This window comes from Sminthopsis crassicaudata, chromosome 5 (assembly GCF_048593235.1).
Source record: "Sminthopsis crassicaudata isolate SCR6 chromosome 5, ASM4859323v1, whole genome shotgun sequence".
Lineage (NCBI taxonomy): Eukaryota > Metazoa > Chordata > Mammalia > Dasyuromorphia > Dasyuridae > Sminthopsis > Sminthopsis crassicaudata.
In genome coordinates this window covers 25,568,227-25,587,794 of record NC_133621.1, presented here as the reverse complement: position 1 = coordinate 25,587,794, position 19,568 = coordinate 25,568,227, and the positions used below count along the sequence as shown (strand labels likewise).

At 36.8% G+C, this 19,568-nt stretch overlaps 1 protein-coding gene across 2 annotated transcripts in view; it reads right to left on the bottom strand.

Annotated features, from left to right (window-relative positions):
* NGLY1 (N-glycanase 1) overlaps positions 1-19,568 on the bottom strand; it is a 53,360-nt gene that overhangs the window by 7,954 nt on the left and 25,838 nt on the right. For both annotated transcript variants that reach the window (XM_074268243.1, XM_074268242.1), the window contains exons 4-8: positions 15,200-15,362; positions 10,647-10,866; positions 3,661-3,782; positions 2,613-2,758; positions 2,180-2,290 (exon numbers count right to left, since the gene is read on the bottom strand). In XM_074268243.1, coding sequence (XP_074124344.1) covers positions 2,180-2,290; positions 2,613-2,758; positions 3,661-3,782; positions 10,647-10,866; positions 15,200-15,362 — 762 coding nt within the window. The remainder of the gene's footprint in view (positions 1-2,179; positions 2,291-2,612; positions 2,759-3,660; positions 3,783-10,646; positions 10,867-15,199; positions 15,363-19,568) is intronic.

The following is a 19,568-nucleotide window of genomic DNA, read 5'->3' as shown; positions in this document are numbered from 1 at the left end:
TTTTACTCAAATCCTTCTTTCCGATTTTCTTTTGCAAATCTATTTTTGAACACACACTGAAGTCATTTCTATCTTCTATAAATAAAATATGACTGACACCGTTTGCCTAATTTCCAAATGCACACTTCTAAGACCATCAATTTCTTCCTTCTGGAGCTAGGACTCCTGAAGGATATTGCAAATTTTTTCTATTACAAACACTGCAAGATGTGACCGGTCTATCAGGTGATAAAAATGCAGAAGGAATTTTGTAAAGTGAAAAAGTGAGCTTTATGCAGAAGATAAGATGGATAAAGACTCTAACCAAGTTGCTTCCCCCCCTCCACTCCCACTACCTATCACACACCAACTTCATTACCTACCAGAGAGACTTCTTTTGGAGAAGAATGGAGCTTCATTAAATTTCCCTTTCTCGGGGCATAGGAAAGATTGCAAGGTCACATGAAATAACTTCTCAGAGCTTCTGAACAATCAGGGGAGCAATTTTAAAAGGGTTATTTCCCCCCAATAGCAGTCCAGTTTAGGCTCTGAATAAAACCCCGAGATGATTTGGTGATGTTCAGATAAAGTGCCTGAAATAGGATGAACTTCAGAGAGGCAAAAGGTGATAAAAAGGATTCTCGCAGGGAATAGAGACTTCAGAGTCAGGTTTGAAAAACACGCATGATTTTGTGCATGGGTGGGGAGGGGACTCTGCTACCAGATGCTGAGTGTCCAGGGCCTTCAATCCTTGCAGCTAAACCAGAGCAGTGGCAGGCGTGGAACCCACCGCTGGGCCTGAAGGTTTTCCAGCCTGAGCCAAGTCCTACCAGCATAGTTTTGTAGAGCCCCCATCCCCTCTGAGCCACTAAGCATTGGAACAAGCCTGGGGGGGGGGGAGATAAGGGGACGTGTGTGCGCGCACACACACACACTTACTTATATGTGCATACATATATAAACACATATAAAACACACATGTAAACATATAAAACATATAAACACAAAACAAAACATATATAAACACAAAACATAAAACATATATAAAACATAAACACACATATAAAACACAAACACATATGTATAAACACACATATAAAAACACATTCATAAACACACATATATAAAAACACACATATATATGTATATATAAATACACACACACACACACACACAAGACATAGCAGGCACATTAGCTACATCTTACAGTGTGCAAGGGACCACAATTGAAATATCCTTCGGGAATCTTAGATCCAAACACACAAAACCGATTTGACTCCAATGAGTGCTTTGAAACTGGCAAAGGGTGTCGAGTCACTGTTTCCTGGGAGAACACAGAAATGCTCTCCCTTGTTTCTCTAGTTATGATCTGGGACCATCTCCATCCCATACTGACTTGCTCAATGAGTGAAACAGAATTGCAGGAGTTCAAAAGAAACACAGTGTGTGCGAATTTAAAGTTCTCTCCATTCTAAATGTTGATGAGCATCATTTGTGCCTGACGCACGGGAGAGCCTTCCGAGCTGATACTGGTCTGATCAGTCACCACTGGACACCGTGACCCGAACACAGTGATACCATTTGGGGCCTCTGAGGAGCTTCTCAGTACAGAAAGCTGTTCTTTGTGTATTTGGATTAGCTGAGTTTTGTAATGGTTCACATTAAACAAGACCCAAATCTATAGTATTTGAGTCAGGTTTCAAACTTAAATAAAAAATCTGTGATTCTATCAACATATCTCTTCTCTCCAATTTCGCGGATCACTGTTCTTTAAGAGCTGCTGAGGGTGAAATTTCCTCATCCTGTGGTCAAGCCCATGAGGAGCCTCCTGATACTTAGACTGATTCTCAAGCAAGGTCCATCTCTCAGCTCGGAGGTCAAGCTAGTCAAGCTAAGAGTCACAGCCACTGAGGACCCCGCACCTCAAAGGAGGTATGAGGGTTACACTTCAATGAAGCAAAGTGAAGGTTATTCTATTTTTAATACAAGAGACAAAGCAAAGGAGTTTAAAGTACAAAATGTTCCTTTTAAAATGATTCCATTTTCCATCATGTGAAAAAGTTAAAAGTACAAATAGAAAAATAGATGAGTTCTGGCAAACAATCCTTCCACTTGGATAGCACAATTAAAAGAAAATGATTTTTTTTCAATCTTTATAAAAATGTCTTTGTCATCATAGAAAGACTAGTCAATCACATACCTGCTTATTAAGGCCATTAATTGTTTCTCTAAGTACTTCTTCTTTAATCTGAGTTCTCCTAGAGACCACTTCTTCATGTTTACAGGAATATCTCCAAGTGACATCAACAATCTCAAATAAAAGAGAGGATGTATATATTTATCATGCTCACTACTACTGATAAGTAGTTTCTGAATAAGCAGAATATACAGCAAGCTTTTTAGTAGCTTTTTAAAGATTATTCTCTTTAAATGTAAATAGTGAGAAGATAATTAATTTTCACATTATAACCAGCATATTTCTTAGAATGATTGAGAAATCAAACAAATTTTCAGAACTTGACAAAAAAAATAATTTTATTTAGAAAGCTAATTTAGTAGATTGTTTAATTAATGAAATAATTAAAATACCTTAATTATTATGTCTTAAATAGGAAAAAAAGTATTTCCCCTACCTCATCCTTGGAGAATGCTATGATATAGGAGAGCTTCTTCCCCCATCCTACTTCATAAAGGAGAGGTTTATCACAAACATTTTCACAAGGATCACAGTGCAGCCATCGCTGCTGAGACGGAGAATAGACTTCTGTCCAAACGTGGTCTGCACAAGCAACAGAGGAGACAAAAATATGTAGCCATTAAAACAAACAAACAAACAAACAAAAAAAACCTTCTCTCTTTATAGATACACATTACATATAGACATGCATATCTATATCTATATCTATCTATCTATCTATCTATCTATCTATCTATCTATCTATCTATCTATCTATCTATTTACATATACACACCTAAAGGTACATACATAGGTTATGTATCATGTAATATATGTATATCACACACCCATATTCACAATAACAATAGTATTTTGTGTGAAATACATTAAGGAGAACTTGTTCTTTATTTTCTTCCCCTGTTTCATAAGAACCTTCCTTGTAACTCATTAGCCCTATAGTCAGACTTAAGAAATCACTATTCTGCAGCACAGACAGGTAGACAGATGGATGGATGGAAAAAGCATGCACTCAGTGCTTACTCTCTGCCAGACTCTGCAAAGTTCTGGGGATGCAAATACCAGGAAGAAACACAGTCCCCAAATGAAATTTTTTGATTAGCATACATTTTAAAAAAAACAAAAGCATTTCTTTTGCTAATGTCAAAGCCCGGTGATGCTATTTGTATTTCTTTACATTAGAAATAAGTCCCAACTCTAGCTGTAATAACCTGGGAGAAGCAGGAGCTATAGTGAAGCGGCTTTTTATTGTCATTTTGGGGACAGGGATTGTCTTTTATCTTATTTTTAAATGAGGAGAGTGAAGAGAATGGCTCATTCTAAAAAGCGAGCAGAGACACAAAGCTCCGATTGGTGGATTCTAAAATCACATCAGTGGCGCCTCGCTATCCACATGCAGTGTCTCCTCTATGGAGCCACGAAGGAGATGTTCACGAGAACACATTAGGGCGGGTTAAAGCCGCCGGCAGTTTCGAGGTCACGGTTACCGGTGGAGTCCCAGACGTAGCGTGCCTCGAAGCCCATGGTTCTGCAGCAGAGCGTGAAGCAGTTTGCCCACTCGCCACATCGCCCACGCCTGGTTTCCAAGAGTTTCTCAGGATCGTTGTACCTGAAAAAACAAGCCAAACTCTTGTCAGCTAGAAATCAGGGAGATGAGCCATTCGGCAACGTCGGTAATGCAGAAAAACAAAACCAGGGCAATAAAGCTTAAAGACAAAACCTCCGACATGGGAAAAACAGTTTTAATAGAAGACTTTCCAACCTTCCTGACAAAAAGGAGAACGGAGTAGACTCTGTCTCCCAAGTCCATCCCAACCTCCCCAAGATGCTGGTATAGAGCATGTTAAACTCTTCAAAGAAGCAGTCCCGCTGATAGGGCCTGATCTGTGAGACCATGGGGTGTCTGCACCCTAACAGGGCCAAGTGCGCACAGAAGCACTCAGTGCCGCTCTGTGGGAGCAAAGAACTAGCCAAGGCCCAAGACTAGGGACTTGCTGACCAATACACTGGATTACTTGCCATCTGGGAAGGGATAGGGGAAAAGGGAGGAAAACTGGAACACAAAAATTTTCAAGGTTCAATGCTGAAAAATTATCCATATATATGTTTTGAAAATAAAAAGCTTTAGTTAAAAAAAATAAAATTACATACATAATGGAAAGGACAGAAGAACCCTAGGAGGATGTATATGAATGAATGCAGAATGGCCTGAGCACCAAATCTGGAATCAGGAAGCTCTGAGTTCAAATGTAGCCTCAGACACTTCCTTGTTATATGACCTTGGGCAAGTCACCTACCCTAGCTGCCTCAGTTTCCTCATCTGTGAAATGAGTTGGAGAAGGAAATGGCCAACCCCTCCAGTGTCTGTGCCATAAAACCTCCAAAAGGGACACAGAGGGTCAGACATGGCTGAATAGAGACAACAGAATGGCCTGAGCAGAACCAGAACAATGTAGACAACAATTACAAAGGGCTGAGCAAGAGGCCTTCCCATCATGGAACAGAGTTTGTAGACTAGAGACATAAACAGGACATTCCCTCTCAGCCATGGCCAAGATGTTTGTTTGTTTGATGGCAGATTCAATTGGGGGGAAGGGGAGAAGAGAGTAATACTTTGGGGGGGGAAAGGAATAAAATAGCTAAATTATGCAGAATAAAGGCTCAAAATCAAAGGGGGGGCCAAGATGGCAGGGCAGAGAGAGCACTCAGCTGAGCCCACTCAACATCATCCCCCCAACAACTTGAAAATAACACCTCAATTCAAATTCTGGAGTGGCAGAGCCAGCAAAAGGTGAGAGGAGACATCCTTCAAGAGCAGAGAAGGTCAAAAGGAGGGATCTGTACATGGGAGAGAAGGCTGGCACTGAACACCGCACCAGATGGGCTTTGGGAGCCCCGCTGCCTACATCCACTTTGAGTGATAGGTTCTGCGGGTCCAGAGGGGCAGGATCAGGAACCCTGAGGAACATCTGACAAAAATTGTTTGGAAAACCAGAAAACACTTTAGCCAAAACTAGGCATATGGCAAGAGCTCACAATATATACCAAGATAAGCTCAAAAGGGATAAATTATTTGGACAAAAAAAGATAATGTCATAAGTCAATTAGGGAAAAATGCACATGTCAGACTGACCAATAAGGAAAGCTTTTATGACCAAATAAGAGATAGAAAATTTTATGGGAAATAAGTAATTTTGATTATGTGACATTAAAAATCTTTATAGAAGCAAAACTAATCTAGCAAAAATAAGAAGGAAAAGGGGGCAGCTCGGGGGCGCAGTAGATAGAGCTCGGCCCTGAAGTCAGGAGGACTGGAGCTCAAATCTCGTCTCAGACACTGAACACTTCCTAGCTGTGTGATCCTGGGCAAGTCACTTAACCCCAACTGCCTCAGCAGGGGAAAAAAAAGAAGGAAAATGAGAAACATGGGAAAAAATTTCACTGATAAAGGCCTCATTTCTCAAATATATAGTGAGAGAAATAATTATTTTGCTTTCATATTAATAACTAATTGAATTAGAACTCAAGTTTTCCCCCTTTTCCATGTCTTCATCTAGAAATCAAACAATGTGGGAAATCTCTCAGAGACTTAGCCAACAAAGATAATAAAAGAAATTCTAAATTTAGATTAATGGGTAAATTCTCGCTCACTGTGTTTGCTCAGAAAAGTCTGGGAAAATGTTAATTCTCCCTTTTGTTAAACAAGTTATGTGGAAATTGATAAGTCTCTTTGACCAACATGTGACCAAGTCACATACTCAAAGACCTTCATGGTAATACAGACCAACCCCCCACTATAACATTCATTTTCTCATTTATTATTAACCAATCAGAGTCAACTGCCAACTGTGGGGACACCTACTCTTTCAAGGGCAAATAAACTGTAATCCACTGCCATGAAGGGTCTTTGGTCTAAGAGAGACAACCAAATGATCATTCTTTTATTAATACACATGCTGGTTTATGTTATAAATAAGTTATTAAATCACACAGAAACTATGTCTACAACTTTTAAAAAGTCATGATAGGAAAAATAGACAAATCTGTATTGATAGAAGAAAAATTTATAGAAAATAAGAACTATTCACAAGTTGATAAAGGGTCAAACGTTTACAAATAGACAATTTTCAGAATTAGAAATCAAAGCTATCAACAGTTGTTTGAAAAAAGTTCTAAATAGCTACTAATTGGAGAAATGTAAATTAAAATAGTTCTGAGATATCACCTCACACCTATCAGATTGGATAACAGAAAAGGAAAATGATACGTTAGAAGGGATGTGGAAAAAGTGGAACAACAATGTAATGAATGTGAATTAATGCAATCATTCTTGAAGACAATTTGGAATTATGCCCAAAGGACTATAAAATTGCACAATCTTTTTGACCCAGCAATATTACTACTAGGTTTGTATATATATATATATATATATATATATATATATATATATATATATATATATATATATATATATATATATAAATTCATACACACACATATATTGCAGTTCTTCTTGTGGTAGAAAAGAATAAGAAATCGAGAGGATGACTGACTGTTAACTGGAGAGTGACTGAACAAATTGTGGTATGAATGTTAAAGAGTATTACTGTTCTTTTCTTTTCTTTTTTTGCTGAGGCAATTGGGGTTAAGTGACTTGCCCAGGGTCACACAGCTATGTAGTATTAAGTGTCTGAGACCAGATTTGAACTCAGGTCCTCCTGACTTCAGGGCAGGTGCTCTGTCCACTGCACTAACTAGCTGCTCCGAGTATTAACTGTTCTATAAGAAATGATCATTGGGATGATTTCAGAGAGGCCTGGAGAGATTTATAAGAACTGATGCTGAGTGAAATGAGCAGGACCAGGAGATCATTGGATCCGGCAACAGCAAGACTATATAATGATCAACTCTGATGGATGTGGCTCTTTCCAACAAGGAGGTGACTCAAGTCAACTGCAATAGACTTGTGATGGAGAGAGCCATTTGCACCCAGAGAAGGGACTATAGGGACTGAATATGGATCACAACATATTTTTACCTTTTCATTTTTATTGTTGTTGTTTGCTTGTTTTTTCTCTCATTTTTTTTTCTTTTTGATCTGATTTTTCTTGTGTAGCATGATAAATGTGGAAATATGTTTAGAAGAATTACATATATTTAATATATATTGGATTACTTGCTTTCTAGGAATAGGGGGAGGTGGGAAGGTAGGGAGAAAAATATATAACACAAGGCTTTTGCAAGGCTGAATGCTGAAAACTATTTTTGCATGCATTTTGAAAAATAAAGAGCTATTATTTTTTAAAAAAAGAAAAGATTGATGAGCAGAATGTTTCAGAAAAACCTGGGAAAACTTTTATGAACTGATGTAAATTGAGTAAAATTAGGAGAATATTGTACAGAACAATAACAGTAATATTGTAAGGATGATCAACTGTGAAAGACTTAGCTACTCTGATTAAGAACATACTCCAAGGCAATTCCAAAGGAATTGATGAAAGGAAAGGATGAAAATTCACCTCTAGAGAGAACTGACAATTTTTTAAAACTTTATTTTTACTGTTTGATTTTGTGTATGTTTTCTTTTGCTACATGGCTAATATGGAAATGTGTTTTGCATGACTTTACATGTATACAGTTCTAGCTTTATATAAATTTGCATTATGCAAATTCAACTTCAAGAATTCTGAAAAAAAATCTGCATTCCAAAAAACACCTGTTATGTTTATAGTGCTCTCTCCACTTTTGCCGCTGAGTTCCATGGTCTCCTAACCTTCCACCAAAATAAGAAATAATAATAAAAAAAAAAATCTTGAAAAAAAAAAAAAAAAACCCTTTGCAAGTAAATGCAGAAGAACAGACTTTGACAGCCATTCCCCTCCACCCCATGTGTCACCGTCCTGACCTGTGTCTGTGTCCAGCCCCCATGTCTCTGGCCTCCTTGCACTTTTGGGTCCAAGCCAGGTCCCAGACCCTCCTGCCTCAGGGTCCCTCCTCCTGCTTTTGCTTCTGTGTCTCTGGTTCCCACATGTCTTTGAATTATGGGCCAGTCTCATCCCTCTATGAGCCTGTGATCCCCTTCCAACTTCCTTCCCCTTCCTCCATCCACAGGCAAACTCCCTTTACGTAACATGGATCGATCCTCTTAATTTAAGTGAGAACTCTCTGTAACAGACATCAAATTGCCTGCTTCTCAGGAAGCAGCAGGGGCAGGAGACAGGGAGAGACTCTGGAACTCAAAAATCTTAAAAATGACTACTGGAAATTTTTTTTTTAACATGTAATTGGGAAATATTTAACAAAATAAAAGTAATTTTAAAATTGGACCAACCACATTTAATCTGACACATCCAGCTGTTTAGCAGAGATTCCCAGTTTCATTTGCAGCCCACTTCTTTGGTTCTTTGCATACTATCTGTTGCTATTTTGTCAAGTTCCTAATAATAGTAAGAGAAACTTAAAGAGAGGAAACAAATGCACAAATCCAGTGGCCCCATGTCCTGGCCGGCTCCCCTCCCTTTCCAGGAGAAGCAGCTTCTCTGGGGCAGCAGAAGTCGCTCTTTTCAACTGGATGAAAAATTAAACCTCCCACAGATAAAAAGGGAGCTACTTATTCACAAGATCCTTAATGAAGCATTCGTAGTAATCAGGCTCTTTTCTCTTCTTTCAAGATGCGCTTCCCCAAGCACTGCTGAGAATGTTTATTTGACTCGACATTTTCTTTTACACATACGCATCCACACACAGAGAAGCTATATATACATATATACATTTATCTCCGTTTATGGATGCGTGTGTTTAGAGATACCTATAGAGGGATGGGTGGGCGTAGTCTCCCCACATTTAAGATTACCCTAAAACTGGAAAAGTTGGACTTTTCACGGGCCCAACAAAGAAGCACTGTGACAGTGTAAAACGCTGCCATTCCTGGATCAGTCACTTACAAAATCAATAACCATTATTATCCAGTGACAGTTCCCATCCATCCACCTGTTCTTTTGCCAAGTAACAAATCCGACAACACTAACTCTGTTGCTTTCCAGGTAAAGATCAAACCTAGGCCCAGACCAGTCAAGGTCCTTGTGACTCTCCCTTTCTATATTTTTCTCATATTTCAAGCCAAGCAGGGCTGTGCCGTTCCTAGATGCATCTGGGCTCCTCGCCCCTTCTGGCTCCTCTCCAAGGCCACCTCCCACATGGCTCACCTGCATCCCCTGGCGAGGACGGCCCCGGCCCCAGCTGCCTTACTCTGCATTCCGCTGCCCTATTTCACCGCACCCTGCTCCCTCCCTCCGAGACTAAGCCCCTTTCAGGAAAGGCTGTGGTGGGTCCAAGAGCACCAGTTCCAAGCTCTCTCTGGACACAACTAGTAAGAGCAATCTAACTTCATCAATAAAACCTACTGAGCATTTAAAGAGTTTGCATATAGAAAATGGGCTTGTTTCTAATAATAATAATGTGTTTGATCTCAATTAAAATCACAGCTAGTTCTTTAATAGCTTAACAACAGCTTAAGAACATTCCTCAAGTAAGTGTCCCTCTTAAGAGAGAACTGATTTAAAAATTAATTCTGAAATTATGAATTCTGTTAAATCAAAATTCACAATAGGGCTTCCTGGTTTGGGGATCCCACAAGGCCATCCGGCCCCCTATTCTGCCTTCTGCCAAATAAATAAAATGCCTGGTTCTTCTTATATGAACAATGGCAAGCTTCTGGCCACCAGCTAACACGGATAAACCTTTTGTCATTTCTGCTGACGCGCTAACCAGTCCCTCGGCATCAGCTAAAGTAACAAGCTCCTCGGCTGGGTATTAAACAATCCGCAGGGGTAGCACCTACTCACCTGTGCTGATTACTGAACAAGAGATGGTTGTCAGACAACTCCAGGTCCCAGCTGACTCTGAATGATTAATGCTAAAACCCTGGGAATTCCAAACATTAACTAGGTAGGGAAGGTAGCCTGTCTTATAAGAATACTCTAACAAATTCTGCAGGTCCTACCGGGCAAACATCTTGAAAAACTGCAACGAGTGTGAAGAAAGCAAAGGAAAAAAGACCAAATCAATGTCCTTAGATGTAAATTTAGTCATATGTAGGACTAAATTAATATTGCAAACTGATACCTTCGAAAAAATAAATGAGGCAGGAGTGCCTGAACCCATTCCCAGTTTAAAACTACCCGATAATATTGTGCTTTAGTAGTCTTCTTTTACACGTTTAAGCTCAACAGTTTTGAGCATTATTATTCATGTTATTAGAAAGTTACTGTTTTTCCTATATACATTTCATTCTAAAAGGATTACTAAAATAAATACCCTATTACCTCTAGGGATAATATTTTCAGGTGGAACACATCTCTGATTTTGTAATTAGAGTCAATGGGAAAAACGGAATTCAGCTAAGGAAAATTAACTCACAGACACTCTTGAAAGCTAGGGATAAGGTGCTTTTAGTCACTGAGCGTGTACGCACCTTGGGAATCGATTACTGACGTGGCACGAGCTACAGAAATGCTCTTCCACTCTGCTTGCTCCCCACCTCCGCTCATCATCATCAGGAGGCAATTTTCCTCTATTTATCGTCTCGCCACCGCATTTACTGCAGGGAAGGTGATTTACCCACTGAAAAAACTCTCCTTTAAACCACTGTAGAAGTTCCATCAGAAGAATATCCTCTTCATTTATATTGCCACCTGAAAAGTTAAAACCAAATTAATTCATTGAGAAGGCTACCAAAAGTGATTACTTCTTCAAAATCTAAATTGTTACAATCAATCAATAAGCATGTATTAAGTGAATGTTATGCGCCAAGTGTTGTTCACAATCTGGCCTAAAACAAAGGCCTAACACCAAGAGCAAAACCATCTGATATTCTATAGAACTTTAAATGGAGCAAAGCTATTCATGTCTACGTTTATAGACATTATCCCATTGGATCCTCAAAATGTAGGTAGGTATTTCAGATTTGATTATTTCCATTTAAAATACAAGGAAATGGAGATTCAGAGCAGTGAAGGGATTTCATGAATGCACAGCTAGAAAATGTCAGAGGCAGGATTCAAATTCATCTCCTGACTTAATTATATAAGCTATTTCTTCTTCTAACAGTTGCTTATTTATATAAATAGAACAATGACTACATAACTAATAAAACCAATAGAAAAATTCTAATAGAAATTACTGTTATCTACACCTGTCAATTACTTTGCACACTAAAAAACACTTAACTAAAAATGCACCAAAATATTGTACAATAGTCTACTGAGAGAACGCTCTATTCTAAGAATCACCTTAACCAAGGAGGTGGGAATGGAGAAAATAAGTCTCTCCAAGTGACTTTTCAGTGTTATCTCTTTCAATCTGAAAACAAATTCATGAGTATGAATTTTAATAGCACTTGAACAGCATGGTTTATTTGATATATCTGTATACAGACATAGCCTATGAAAGTATAATAACTCATAATCCGTGTAAATATGATGTTACCTTTTTATATGTGTGAGTGTCTGTCTATCATGAGACACTGTTAACCTTTGGGGGGATCATGGGCCCCTCCTGAAGGCATCATGAAGCCCATGGATCCTTTCCTAGAATTTTTTAAATGCATAAAATACAATGCATAGGATTACAAAGAAATCCAGTTATACTGAAATAGCTAGCAAAATATTCTTAAAAGCCAAGTTCAGGAACCTCTAGGTTAATAATCCCCACATATGGACACATATTTGTGTACATGCCCACATATTGTATAAAAGTGTGTCCGGGCACCCAGGAAGCCCTCAGGGCACATACCAGGCCCAGAATGAGGAAGCCTCATCTTCCTGAATCCAAACTCGGCCTCAGATGCTCCTATTTGTGTGACCCTGGACAAGTCACTTCACCCTGTTTACCGCAGTTTCCTGATCTGCAATATGAGCTGGAGAAGGAAGACTAAGCACTCTAGTGTATCTGACGAGGAAACCCCACAAGTAGGACACTGATAAAGCAAATGGCCAAAGCCGCAGAGGACCATGGATGTCCCCAGAGCCTGCCTGGGGCCAGGTGGCCCATTCTCAGGGGAAGGAGAAGAAGACACCGTTTTTCACTCTCACAGCACGGACAAGTGGAAAGTCAGAATAGAACAGGTACTTTTTCTGAGTTTATTACCACCCGGAATGCACAGTAACACTGGAGACAAGCCAAACCAGGGCCTGAGTGAAGGTCCACCTGAGCCAAGCTTCCAATTGGGGCCTTTCCACTCCCTGTTACCCTACTACAGCCCAACTGCAGAGAGACAGCAGACCCCTGTCCTCCCTACTCTGAAACATACTAAGTCTCCTTTATAGATAACACAATATAAGCAGTAACTGAAACCGAGAGGACATTCAAAAGACACAGACCTAAGTAGAAACTTAATAATAACATCCTGCCCCAAAAATAAACATCCTGGCCAAAAAACAAACCAGAGAAACAATTTATAAATCTGAGAAAGTGGTAAAACCAAATACTAAAATTTCTGGAATTCAGTTAACAAGTCCTCAGAAAAATGATATCCCTAAGAACATATTTTAGTAAAATCAAAAGAAAGTGCTAATGAAGATGCAATTAAAAATTAGAAATCCAAGAGGAAATCCTGAAAATCAGACAAATTAGCAAATATTCTAAAACTGAAAAATTGAAAACTATATCTTTAAAAAACCAAAAATTAATTAATGGAGTAAAATAAGTAAAATCAAATACATAAAATCACAATAGAAATTAAAAATATCATCAGAAATTGCTATAGTTATATGCTAGCAAAACCAAGAATAAAAAGATCTAGTATCAAGAAAGAAAATCAAAATAGATATAGAAAAACTACCAAAAAATAAAACTCTCAGCTGTGATGGAGTCATAAGAGGATTATATATATTTTAAAAAAATAATTAACATCTATACTATGCAAATTATTCTTAAAAATTGGGAGTGAAAACCAAACTCCTGTTATTAGTATTATATTATTATAGTACTCATACCTAAACCAGGATTATAGCAATAGACTAATATGTTTAATTAATGCCAATTTAAAAATTAAATCACATTCTGACATAAACACTACAATTATCTGATAAACACTACATGGATGCAAGAATGCTTTAGGAAAATAATGAAAATAATTAGTCATATTAAAAACAAAATATCTATTGCCACTTAATATGGATACAGAAAACTCATTTGACAACATAAAATCCTCATTTATATAAAGAAAAAAAATCTTTCAAAGTATGAAGTTAGAAGGACATTTAAAAAGTGTGATGAAAAATATCTAAAATCAAAATCTAATGTTATATACAATGGGGAAACACTTGCAAATTTCCCAATAAATACAGGGATAAAGCAAGGATGTCCCTTTAGTATTTGGTATAGTTCTAGAAATGCAAAAAATAGCAATAAAACAAAAAAGACATCAGAGATATAGACAAAGAGGAAGTAAAGCTCCATTTGCTAATAACACATGATGGTTTAACTTAGAAAATCCTGGAGAATTAACAAAATAACTGAAAATATTAATAGCTTCACTAAGTACTGAATACAAAATAAATCCACAAAATTAAATAACATTTATACATAGCTACAACTAAGTGCAGGAGAATAATAGAAAGGAAAATTATATTCAAAGTGACTACAAAATACATAAAGTATATGGAAATCAAACAATCAAAGAACACTGAACACATGATGCAGTTACAAAATGTTCCTTAAGGAAATAAACAACAACAACAACAACAAAAACAAAACAAAACAAAACAAAAAAACTAGAAGAATATTCAATGACAATGACAATATTGCTTACATTAATGTACAGATTTAGTATTATACCTGAAAACTATCAAGGGAATACATTACAGAGGTAATGAAAATTTAATTTGAAGGAACAAAAAAAATCTATAATACCCAGAGAAAAAGCAAAAAATGTAGAAATAAAACAACCCCTAAATGATACCATAAAATGATATCATAAAATTATCAAAAAGCCAGTGGAACAATTAGAAAAGGAAAAATCAGAATTAATTATACTCTACTTCAACAACAATACTATGTGATGATTAATTCTGATGGACGAGGCCCTCTTCAACAATGAGATGAACCAAATCAGCTCCAATAGAGCAGTAATGAACTGAACCAGCTACAGCCAGCGAAAGAACTCTGGGAGATGACTATGAACCACTACATAGAATTCCCAATCCCTCTATTTTTGTCCGCCTGCATTCTGGATTTCCTTCACAGGCTAATTGTATACTATTTGAAAGTCTGATTCTTTTTGTGCAGCAAAACAACTGTTTGGACATGTGTACATATGTTGTATTTAATTTATACCCCAACATATTTAACATGGATTGGTCAACCTGCCATCTTGGGGAAGGGGGAGGAGGGGAAAAATTAGAACAAAAGGTCTGGCAATTGTCAATGTTGTAAAATTACCCATGAATATATCTGGTAAATAAAAACTATTAAGTGAAAAAAAGAATTAATTATACTCAATAATCCAATACCACACATACAATACAACCCTATAACATACAATAAACCTTAAAACATATATTATGTGGGAAAGAACTATGTGACAAACATGAAATTAAGCAAGGGTGTTGATGCTATTCTCAATTTAGTGACTGATTTATTTATTTACATATACACAAAATATTAGTTTTAGGAGTGAAAGAATAAAACAATGATAATTTTACTTAGGGCTCAAATTCATTTTTTTGATTTATTCACAGAGTTGTAAATAGTAGCCATATGCTAAATAGATCATTACATTGTTAATGTGTCAAATCAGGAATGATGATTATTTTTGACGACTGACAAGACTATCATAGACATTATTTCTGTATGTATAAATATAAATTTGTACATATTAGATACAAATAGATTTATGTTTATATTACTGTTGACCTTTAAAAAACACAAAAATTTAGATAGAATATATTATATTAACTCTTTATAAGCAGTCTAAATTATTTTACTTTTATAGCCATGAATATAATGAATTGTCAAAGGTACTACCTTGATCCAATTTTTTAGCTCTTTCAAACTTTTCTTGAGCTCTTCTTTGCAATTCTTGTACTGGAATACAAGACAAAGCTTTCTTCTGGAGAACAGGGTTTTCATAAATAAGCACATCCTCAAATTTGGTCTGAAGCATTTTTAGGATGGCTGAATCAGAAGCCTATGGAGAAAACAAACACACAATCCTTAGATTTATCTAAATTATCTAAAATTTGTTTCCTAAGATCTGCAACACTAAAATTTATTCTATTTAAAACAAAAGAAATGAGGGAGGGAGGGAGGGGAAAATTTGGAAAAATGAATACAAGAGATAATGTTATAAAAAAATTACTCATGCATATATACTGTCAAAAATTTATGATTATAAAATTAAAAAAATAAAATAAAAAATAAAATAAACATAAGAAATGGGCTCATTTTAAACAATAATATGAATCCAATGGCGCCATGTTTACATGCTATAACTCTACCATCTCAGTTATATACTAACAACTATTTTTTATATATTTATGATGATTCTGGAGACCCGATGAATCAGCAGGTATCTGGTTCCATGTCTGTGACACAGCCTTGTGATAGTGTAACTAATAATGAATTTAACTCACCAAATAAGAAATTGTTTATCGGTATTTACCAGAGCATAGGCTTTATATGAAATGTTCAAGGCTGTTTTTTCATATTAAAATGAGTTTTTAAAACGGTTCTTCTTGCAGCAATTTTCCACTCAAACTCTCATTTATGGAATGGGGGAGGAGAGTTTTCCAAAAGTGCTTTCATTTTCAATTTTGTCTTTTTCAATTTGCCAACGACTTCACTGCTTCTGATTTTAATGGCATTTAAATAACAAGGTTTATTTCTTTATGCATGCATTGGCACAGCTCAGATAAGTGCAGACATAAAAATAAACTGCTGATTACATGGCTATTACAGCCGCTTTGGTAACCATGTACTAAGGCAACAGCTACAAGAAGCAGGAGTTAATTGTCTGGAGTAGTAAGAGATGTTTGCAGGAGAGAGACAATGTTAGAATGCTAAATGTAACGTTAGATCTGGGAGGTGTCTTTGTTTCTCATTAAGTGGAGGCCCACTCTGCATTACCAGGAGGAAGATGGAGACGTATTTAAGACTCACCAGGAGAAAAGCACACATCTGGCAAAGGCTGCCAAGTCAGTGGGATAAAACTCGCCTCCCCCACAGAGGCTGCGCCCACAAGTGCCTTTTGTCACCAAGAAGATAAAGACTTCTCTTTCTAGTCTGAGCTCTGCTAGCCCTCGGCCCAACTGTTCAACGTCCCTCTCACCTCTGTGGCTCTAGGTTTTGCTTGTGATTTTAAGAAGAAGAGTTTTTCCACTTATTTTTATATTAATATTTTATATTCATTTATATTTATACTTAATTTATTTATATTTGAAAAGAAGAATTTTTCCACTTATTTTTATATTTGAAAAGAAGAACTTTTCCACTATTTTTATATTTATATTTTCAATTTACTTATATTTTTACTTATTTTTATATTTGAAAAGAAGAATTTTTCCACTTATTTTTATATTTATATTTTTAATTTACTTATATTTTTATATTTGAAAAGAATTTTTCCACTTATTTTTAATTTGTATTTACATTTTAGTTATATTTGTGGTTAAAAAAAGAAGCGTTTTCCCACTTATTCTTATATTTGCATTTTATTGATTTATATTTACGTATTAAGAAGAGTTGTTTTCCATTTATTTTCATATTTGTATTTTATTTATATTTATGATTTAAGAAGAAAGAGTTTTTATATATTTCGATGAGTTTAAATGTCACTTTTGGTCTTTTAAGAACGAGAGAACAAGAAAACAGGGTAAACTGCACCTCCTCATCTAACAATTGCTCTTTCTTATATGTACACAGGCACGCAAACACAAAATCTAACACAAAAGGAGTCTGATTTTTATCACAGAAACTGTAACTGGGCCGAATTACTTTTATGACTTTTCTAACACTGAGAGCTCTCAAATGGTGATTATTTCTTTAAAAAAAAAATATTCCACACATGGCAGTAACTCATATGCTGCTCTGGTTGCTAAGAAAAGCACATAAAAATTCACACATGTTCTGCAACTAACACTTGCCCGATAGTATAAATTTAGACCAGCTGTTCACTAATTGCCAGTGTGTGTGTGTGAGTGTGCTTTCTTAAGTCAATCAAGCCTTAGGCCTGTCTTTCTCACCCCAGAAGGAGGAACGAGCCTTGGGACAGAACCTCCTGGCCTTGTCAGGCTCGGAGCCTCTGCCAGATCTTCCTAATGGGGATGATCTCAGAGCCCTGGCCAGCAGGAGCACGGGAACACGGAATGTGTCAGCAAAAAGGTCACCAGGAAACTCCAGGCCTGCAGTCTGACCTGAGGACCGGGAATTCCAAGGAGCAGATCCCTGCGGTCAGCGAGGCAAATGAAGGAGATAACTGGAGATTTTTCTATAAAAACCATCCCACTGGGCAGCCCATGTAGGCTATTTATGCAGAAGGCCACCAAAAATACATAATCAAATATATAAAGTCAAAGTTTTAAAGGACAGTACAATCTAAATAATACACCATCATTTCTAATTCTTTTTTTAACTCACTCCTTGTTTAGAACAGGGCTTCTTAAACTTTTTCCCACCCAAGAAATGTTTACATGAGCCCAGGTATACGAGAGATTTACAAATCAAACATTCATTGGTAACAAATCCTAATTTCACTGATCCCCACAATATGGGGTTTGGAAGGCTGGTTCTTTTTTAATACTAAGACAACCCACAAGCATCAATTAAGCATCCCCTGGGTACCAGGCTGGGCTAGGCTCAAGGGACATAAAGAGACAAAAAGAAACATTCCCTTGACCCTACGGAAGCTTATATTCTATCAGAGGAAATAATAGGGACGACAAAAATATGTCTGAATTTGTAACAATAAACAGGAGGGAGTTTTAGGGGAGCATTAGCAGAGAAATGGCACTCAATGACAAGGCCTTAAATATATGATCTGCTTCTTTTCTCGTTTTTTCTGAATAGCATCATCTTAAACATTAAGGCCGTAATTCCGCTGAAAATCTACAGTGGATATGGTGTAAACTGTTGGTCTAAGCCTAATTTCTGCAAGGCTATTTTCCAGATTTCCCCGCAGTTTTTGGTTAAACGGGGAGCTCTTTCCTAAGTAATTTGTGTTTTTAGGCTTCTGCTGTTTCTGATTCTCCCTTGTCTAGCGTGTTCCACTGACTGACCTCGCTATTTTTAACCAACACCAGATGGTCGCAATGACTGCTGCTTTATAATAAATTTGAATTCTGAAAGTGCTATTCTCCTTCCATCCCCCCTCTTCAATATCTCCCTACTTATTCCGGATCTTTTATATTTCCAAACAAATTTTGTTTTTATTTTATCCAGTTCTCTAAAGTATCCCTTTGACTGGTGTAACATTAAAAGAGTAAATTAGCTTGGGCAGGTTTGTCACAGGCCAACCACAAGCACCAAATGCTCCTCCAGTTAATTAATGTGTTCCTCCTTCTGTTTTTAAGGAGTACTTTGTACTTGATTCTACACAAATCTGTGCACACTGCTAGGTCAATCCCCTGATGCTTTGTGCATTTTGAAGTCATTTGGAGAGGGATTTCCCTTCAATGCCACCAAGTCCCTTCTTGGACTTTTTATATTTTATAGAAATGCTGCTGATTTTTGAGGATTTATCTTATAGCCTGAAATTCTGCCGAAACCACTAACTAACTGGATTTTTCTACAATTTTCCAGAGATATCATATTATCAAGGAATAGGGATGATTTTATAGCTTCTTTACATATCTTTGCAACTTTAATTTCTTTAACTAAATTTAATTTAATTTTCTTATTACTATTGCCAGCATCTCTACAGCTATGTCTAATAACAGTAGGAAGAAAGAGCATCCTTTCTTTATTCTCTAATTTACTGGAAAAGATAGCTGCATGTGCCAGAATGCAGACTCAGGAAGACTTCAAATCTCACCACAGAATTACTACAATTACTAGTGAAATTGGGCCAGTCACTGAACCTCTGTCAGCATCAGTTTTCTCAACTGCAAAATGGAAATAACAGGACCTACTTCTCAGGACTGTTGAGAGATCAAAATGATATTTGTAAAACATTTAGACAGCACAGGGCTGGAACATAGTAGGCACTTAATAAATGCTGGTTTTCTTCCTTCCTAATGTTTCCCCATCAAACATGATGCTTGTTTTTTTTTTTTTTAATTTTTTAAAAATTTTACATGCTTTCATGATTTAAAAAAAAAAAAAGAATCCTTTCTATCATACTCTGTAGGCATTTTGGCATAAATGAGTGCTGTACTTTGTCAACTGCTTTTATTCATTT